General features: G+C 44.6%; 1 protein-coding gene across 1 annotated transcript; it reads right to left on the bottom strand.

Annotated features, from left to right (window-relative positions):
- Positions 1-5,844: 5,844 nt before the first annotated feature.
- LOC127347561 (uncharacterized) lies at positions 5,845-6,894 on the bottom strand. Its single transcript, XM_051373732.2, has one exon. It carries the CDS (start codon positions 6,892-6,894, stop codon positions 5,845-5,847), a length of 1,050 nt encoding a protein of 349 aa, XP_051229692.2.
- Between the last annotated feature and the right edge of the window lie 322 nt (positions 6,895-7,216).

Here is a 7,216-nt window from a genome sequence, read left to right on the forward strand (position 1 = left end):
CTCGGGGCGGGTGTACGGTGGACATGGTGCACATGGTCGGAGGTGCGTGAGGTTTGAGCGTGGTGGAGTAGCTGGGTTGTAGTATCTTGCACGGTGATGGATCTAGTGCAGCTGAAATCCCGGAGATACGCGTGCCGAGTCTCCCAAAACGAGGTGGTGTCTGCGCGTGCACGAAGGTGTTCGATGGAGTGTGCTCGGTCATGGGTGAAGGAGGGTGGCGTAGCACCGTTGCGTTCGGGTCCTGGTACGATGCTATTGCAGGCTACGACTAGGGGTGGCCAATGGAGGTCTATAGGTCTGGGAACGCCTGAGCACGACCAGTACGAGGTAACCACGTCCATGGCAAGCACGGGTTGGAGGCTGAGGGGCGGGGCTTCCCTCGGGACCATGCCCTTTGGATAGAGGGGTGCCAGGGCGTCTTCATGGCGAGGCCTAGGGAGCTGGGGTGAATGCTTCCTTCTTGACCAAGAATGAGGTGGCCACCAAGAAAAATGAGAAGGGAGGGAGAATCTAGGCTAGCTAGGGAGGCTCCCATGGTGTCCTGGGGTGGTGTGAGGTCTGGTTTCTTGCTGGCATTAAGTGGAGGGAGGAGGGGTAGGCTGCAAGCAAGGATCTTTCCAAGATATTGTCACAAGCATGCACATGGGCATCCACTTCTTTCCTTTCTCCCAGAGCCTAATCTGTAGGGGCAGGTATGGTGCATGCTCAACCAGAGGGTGGAAAAGAGGGTGGAGGGATCTTATTTTAATGAGAGGGAGAAGGGAGGGTGCATGGCACAATACCATGATCAACATGGCCGGCCACTTTCTCTCTCTCTAAAATCATGCATAAGAGGGCAAGGCAATGGTCCAAGGTGTAAGTTAAGTTGACTAAGGTGAAGTCCAGGTTATGGAGGAATCAATTTTGTAATTTTGAGGATGTCAAGAATCGAGTTAAGAACTTGTGAAGGAATGGGAGATTAATTACATGAAGTGATCAATTGATTATTCAAATCAAGGCTAAGTAGGGGATGTGATGGGGATAAGAAGATCAGAGGGGTGCATCAAATCTTCTAGGCTTGCTACTTGAATTTGAGCATATTAGGTAGATGCTTAGATCAGCTTCTAGGCATGTGCCCAATTTGGAAGAATTTCATTTGGAAAAGGTTCTCAAATGAAAAAAAATAGCAAGAGGGCACTTGGAGTTCAAGAGTTTCTATCCCTTAACTAAAAAAGGATATTCTTCTCAAAAAAATTAGAAGAGCAACAACAAGCAAGTTTTTGCAGAAGTACCATAAATATGTATTTTAAAAGAAAGAATAAAATAAATACTTTTATAGAAAGTATTTTTGGGTTGAAAGAAATTAGGTGATACAAAATACCATCCACAATCCCTATTATTATTTGAAGAAACAATTTGATTTTTTTAATAAAACTAGAAGTGGTTTTGGAGTTAAAATTAGGGAAGGAAATAAATAGGGTTGTGGAAATTTTGTAAGAGAAAGGAAATTTTTAATTTTGAGAAAAAGTGATCCCAAGGGTGGATGACTACTACATAATGTAGCTACCATTTTCACTCTTGGTTTTGTGGAATTTAAACTTGGATTAAAGAAAAACAAGAGGTAAAAGTGAAGGAAGTGATCTTAAGGTTAAACATTGGATAGGGTACAAGATCAAGTGAATATAAGAATTGTAAGGGTAGAATGGGACATGCAAGACGTGGAATTTATAAAGGGTGTTGCATAGATGAGATCTATGCCTTGAGGTCACCTATAACAGTTGTGGTTGCTTAGATATCAACTGCCAAAGTTTGAGTCTTTTAAGCCTGCCAAAACAGATTGTTGACTTGGCCTCAAAACCAACAAGGATAAGTGGGTATAAGAGTGATCTGGCCCAAGGCAGTGGGATGGTTGGGGAGTTCAGATGACAAGATAGGTCTAGGGCCAAATGAGGTACATTGGATGGAAAAGGATAACTTAATCTAAAGGCTCCAAAAGTGAATCTAATAACAATTTTAGGACTTAGCCAAAATTGTGATGTTTTAGGGTTTTTGACAAGGGTATAAGAGAAAGATGTAGTAAGGGGTAGATGATCCCAAGTTTTGAATCAAGGATGGGTTGATCTTGGTTATACCACAAGGGTGAATTTTTAAGTAGGCATACCCAAGTTGTCTTAAGTGGAAAGGCTTGATGTAGTAAAAAGGAAAACAACTTTTCCTAAGGCACGCATGTGTTTTATTAGGTGAGTTGTTTGTTTTACCACTAGGGGTGTTGTTCTTTGGGGTAGCTCAAGTCAAAACTCAACAAGCAAGTAAAGAAAATTCATCTACCAGCAGATCAAGGTAATTCATTATAACAAACAGATTAAGGCAATTCATCTAATTAGTCTTTAGAATAAGTTTTTGTTCCCCCTGATTTTTGCACTAAGGACAACTAAACATGGTTGCAAAAGTTGGGGTGTTACATTACCGAGGAAACGCTGAAATCTGGTACCAAGATGATAAGGGGTTGCTCAATCTTCTCAGTAAGCACGGTGATGGTGGTGAACACAGGATGAACACGGCGGAGATAACACGATGAGGAGGTGGAGATAACTTGTATGACGCCGAAGAAGTCTCTCGATTGATTCCTGTCGCCAATGCAACAACTCTCAACCCTGTAAGATATTCGCAACTCCACACACTTGCGCACGTAGCCGCCGACCACGAAGCAGTAAATTGCAATCTTCTAATCTCCAATGGAACAGCAGATCACACAAAATTTCAGTAGCAAACACCAGATCGATGCAAATTGGTGTATAGATTCAATAGAGTTGCAAAACAATCAACTATGAACTAGGGTTTATCTTAAACATGGTCTAAAGATATTATGGGGCGTCCTGGGCACTTATATAGGGGTTCAAGACGACAAGAAGTCCAGAAAATACAATAATAACCGACCCAGATCGGGATCTGGCCGAGACTGACTCGGACACGGCCGGCCCGGGGGCCGGTCGAGCAGGCCAGGGACCGGCCGGTCCGGTTCGGACCGGGCCAGGGACCGGGCTGGCACCGGGCGGGGGTGCCAGGCTTATTAGATGGTGCCCAATTGGCACCGGTGTGGGAGCCGGCTGGCGCCGGGCTCATCCGTCGTGGCGGCCGGTGGGACCGGGCGTGGGGCCGGGCTGGCCAGCGTGGCGACCGGTTGCGCTGGGCGTGGGACCAGTCTGGACTGCTTCTCATTCCTTCGCGCATGCCTCCCTCTCCTCCCTCGCTCGTCCATGGGATGTCTTCATGTCCAGCTCCATGTCCAGCTGCTCCTCTCCTTCTCGTGCGATGCTTGCTCCCTCTTCGTACCTGATCATACATAAGTAAAAGGACTTAGGCAGTATAAAGTTCTCATCGATCAAAGTACCATTTAGGAGTTAATTCACCTGCTCCTTAAGTAGCTTTGCACAAGCCCTTGTAATGGGTCCAATCCTGACTTCATTGGAGTTGAGCTTCACAGCAGTATCTTCTTCATCTTGCAATGACAGAGCTAGTGGTTCGGTAGGGATGTTCTCATCATGGTTGGTCCATGAAGTTTTATCCGGAATGGACCTAACCTTGAGCTGGTGTACTTGTCGAATTTAGCCTCTGAAGTACAACAAGCGGCTAATCTGTGAGTACTCCGGGGTCGACGACCAGCTGCGGGCGACCAAGGACAATTTACCAGTGGATTCTCTAAACAAGAGGATCCGGACTCTTGTGAATCTCACCCGGGGCCAGGAGGTCCCGGAGATCAACAAAGACATCTACATCAACAACAAATGTCCTCCAGTACGTTTTCTTACTTAGTCATTTTACTTCTCATTTGTGACTTGCTCTAACTTCTTCAACGCTTCCTCTTTCAGCTCAACACCTTGGCGGAGGAAGCCTTTAGAGACATTTTCCATAATCCTAAAGACGCTGGAAAGGCGGAGGAGGATCCGGAGGACGAAGACGAGGGGGGAAGAACAGGTTTCCAAGAAGAAAACCACCCCTCGCGCTACCAAACGTCCCCGCGCCAAGGTCTCCGGTACTGATGCCGGAGCTAGCGGTGAGGCCTCCGCCAAGAAGGCAAAAACCACCGTTCCATCTGGACCTCCACGCTTCAACTCCAGGAAGGCAGAGCATACTCGGATCAAACTGTTGGCTACATTCGAAAAAAAGGACACGCCCGCAACTTCCCGGAGCCACGTAAGTGTTCCGGAATATAGACTCTTTGTTATGAAGCTAAAACTCATCGCTTATATCTTTTCTTTACTTGGTTCAAGAACCAGAAGATTGCCACTTCGCGGGTTATTACCCAGAAGCCAATCACTAGCTTTCTCCGGACATCACCGTCCATTGGCTCCGCCACACCAGTTCCACCAAGCACCTCCAACACAGCTCCCCAACCTACTCCGCCTGAAGCTCAGCCCACTCCTGATCCCGCCACCGAAACTCAAGTGGAAGTAATTCCAATGAGCAGCAGGAGTAAGGACGGAAGCTGCTCCGCTACTAAGCGAGCTGCCCCTGAGGAAGCTCAAGGCAAAGGCCCAGAGGAGGCGGAAGTCACATCTGCAGATAAGGCTGAAGCTACGGCTAATGATGCCATCGTATTTCCGGCCAATTTTGGCGATCCTTCTGACTCTATGCTATGCCCAAGGCGTACTCCACCAAGTTCTTCAACAAACTTACAGAGGCGGAGAAATGGGAGCTCGAGAAAGATCTTCTGAACTCCATGCTAAACAACACATGGGGTAAAGCTGATGCTGAATGTTCCGACATTCAGAATCACAAAAGGGAGATCGACGAGTTTCTCCATCAACTTCTCTGCAAGTGCAAGGTAAACCAATCTTCCTAGTAGCTCCCAAGTATCTAGGCGGAAACCAAACTTAGTTTGCACCTTGATACTTTGAATAAACCATCCTGAGATTTTTTTTAAAGTGTCGTAGTAGCCCCCAAGCGTCATGTCGGAAGAATTTCCGGCATTGATACTTCGAAAAGAGCTACACTTATTTATGTGCAATTAGAACTTATCCTAACTTTGTTACTGGTGTAGGAACAACAAGCGCTGCACTATGAGCTCCATAAGGACATCTCTTTGCAGCGCCGCGTCACTCTCAGTCAAGCGGATCAAATTCACGATGCTAAGGAGATGATTGCGGAACTGGAGAAAATGCTGGCGGAAGCAGTGGCGGCGCCAGGAAATGGCGCCTGGGTATTCCGCCCAAAAAAAATTTTTGCTCTAAATTTAGTATATGAATCAAACACCGCAATACTATCAATATATGAATAAAACAACACTAGCATGACAACAATATCAATATTTCAATTTATAAGCCCATAACGACATGAATACATAGGTACCTTTTGATTGATAAAGTGATGATGTTCCATCTTACATTATAACTTTACGCTTGCCTTTTTGGAAGAGATTGATGATATCCTCATCCTTTACTTGCCTGAAGAAATCTCTCTCAACAAATGTAACCATACAATAGTTCAAATAGTCATCACCCATTTTGTTCCTTAGCTTATTCTTCAAATAGCTCATTGAAGAGAACATTCTTTCAACACTAGCAGTGGCTACTGGTAGAATCAATACCAACTTAAGAAGCTTGTAAACAATATGATATTGTTCATGCTTCTTTGTCTTGACAAGCATAACTGATAGCTCAGACAGATTTTTCAAGTTTTGAAATCTTTCATCTCTACGCAAATTAGCAACATACATGTTTAGTTGCCATGGAAGCCTTGCTAGTTCATCTCTTGTAAAATCAGAAGCATAAAACTTTGTAGCAAGCTTAACCAACTTCTCTTGATCATAAGCAGCAAATAGATGAAGTGGACTAAATGATGCCATGCAAATAAGTAGCTCTGTGTTTACCTCATCAAATATGCCATTAGTTTTTTCAGGCCATTAGCATTACCTTTCATGTTACTAGCTCCATCATATCCTTGCCCACGCACCATTGCAAAGGTCAAATTGTAATTCATAAGAATTTTCTGAATTGCGGTTTTCAGTGTCAAAGAGGTAGTATCTTCAACATGAGCAAGACCAAGGAATCTTTCAACCGCCCTTCCTTTCTTATCAATGTAACGCAAGCAAACAGCCAACTGCTCATTCTGATACACATCACTAGACTCATCTGCAAGTATTGAAAAATGACCACCATCAAGTTCTTCAATGAGTAGTTTAGTAGTCTCTTTTGCACAACATTCTATCACCTCTTGTTGTATATCATGGTGAATCATCCTGCAGTTCCGTGGAGCATTCTTGAGAACAACTCTGTTAACCTCTTCAAAATTTCCTGCTAGCCAATTTAGAAGCTCAAGAAAATTTCCTTTGTTTAGTGAGTCTTCACTTTCATCATGTCCTCTAAATGCCAAGCCTTGGTGCAACAGATATCTCACACACTTGAGTGTCCATGTCAAACGCTGTTTATACAAAGCCTTGTATTGTGTGGTGTTTGAAGCAATAGACTCCCGAATTGATGTTTGTGGTGAATTGAACCTATCATACTTCTCTTGAGCTTCAGCATCAGCACTACTAACCTCACCTTCATGTTTCTTCAATCTCTTCTTCATGTTCCAGTTATTAAATCCCTTCTTCACAAAAGCATCTCCACCGAGATATCTTGTTTTATCCTTGAATAAATAGCAAACAAAGCAACAAGCTCTTTCTTTTTCCACACTATACTCAATCCATGGAAAGTCTTTAAACCAAACAGCGCAAAAGCGACGCTCTCTTCCACCTTTATTTGTAAACTCAAATTTATGATTCTTTGGTTGACATGGCCCCATCTCAATAAATCTCCTTCTTACTCTATCTTGATCATTGACATCATACATAGAGATGGGAATCCGCTTTCCAGGATCATGTTCGAGTGCCTTGATACGTCTCCAACGTATCGATAATTTCTTATGTTCCATGCTACTTTTATGATGATACACACATGTTTTATACATACTTTATGTCATATTTATGCATTTTCTGGCACTAACCTATTAACGAGATGCCGAAGAGCCAGTTGTTGTTTTCTGCTGTTTTTGGTTTCACAAATCCTAGTAAGGAAATATTCTCGGAATTGGACGAAATCAACGCCCAGGGGCTTACTTTTCCACGAAGCTTCCAGAAGACCGAAAGGGAAACGAAGTGGGGCGACGAGGCGTCGCCACACTAGGGCGGCGCGACCCAAGGGGGGCCCGCGTGGCCCTAGCGTGTGGCCCCCTCGTCAGCCCTCCGACTCCGCCC

This window comes from Lolium perenne, chromosome 4 (assembly GCF_019359855.2).
Source record: "Lolium perenne isolate Kyuss_39 chromosome 4, Kyuss_2.0, whole genome shotgun sequence".
NCBI lineage: Eukaryota > Viridiplantae > Streptophyta > Magnoliopsida > Poales > Poaceae > Lolium > Lolium perenne.

Bases quoted from the DNA above. Each gene is read 5' to 3' on its own strand.
- LOC127347561 (XM_051373732.2), bottom strand. From the start codon at position 6,894: ATGGAACATAAGAAATTATCGATACGTTGGAGACGTATCAAGGCACTC.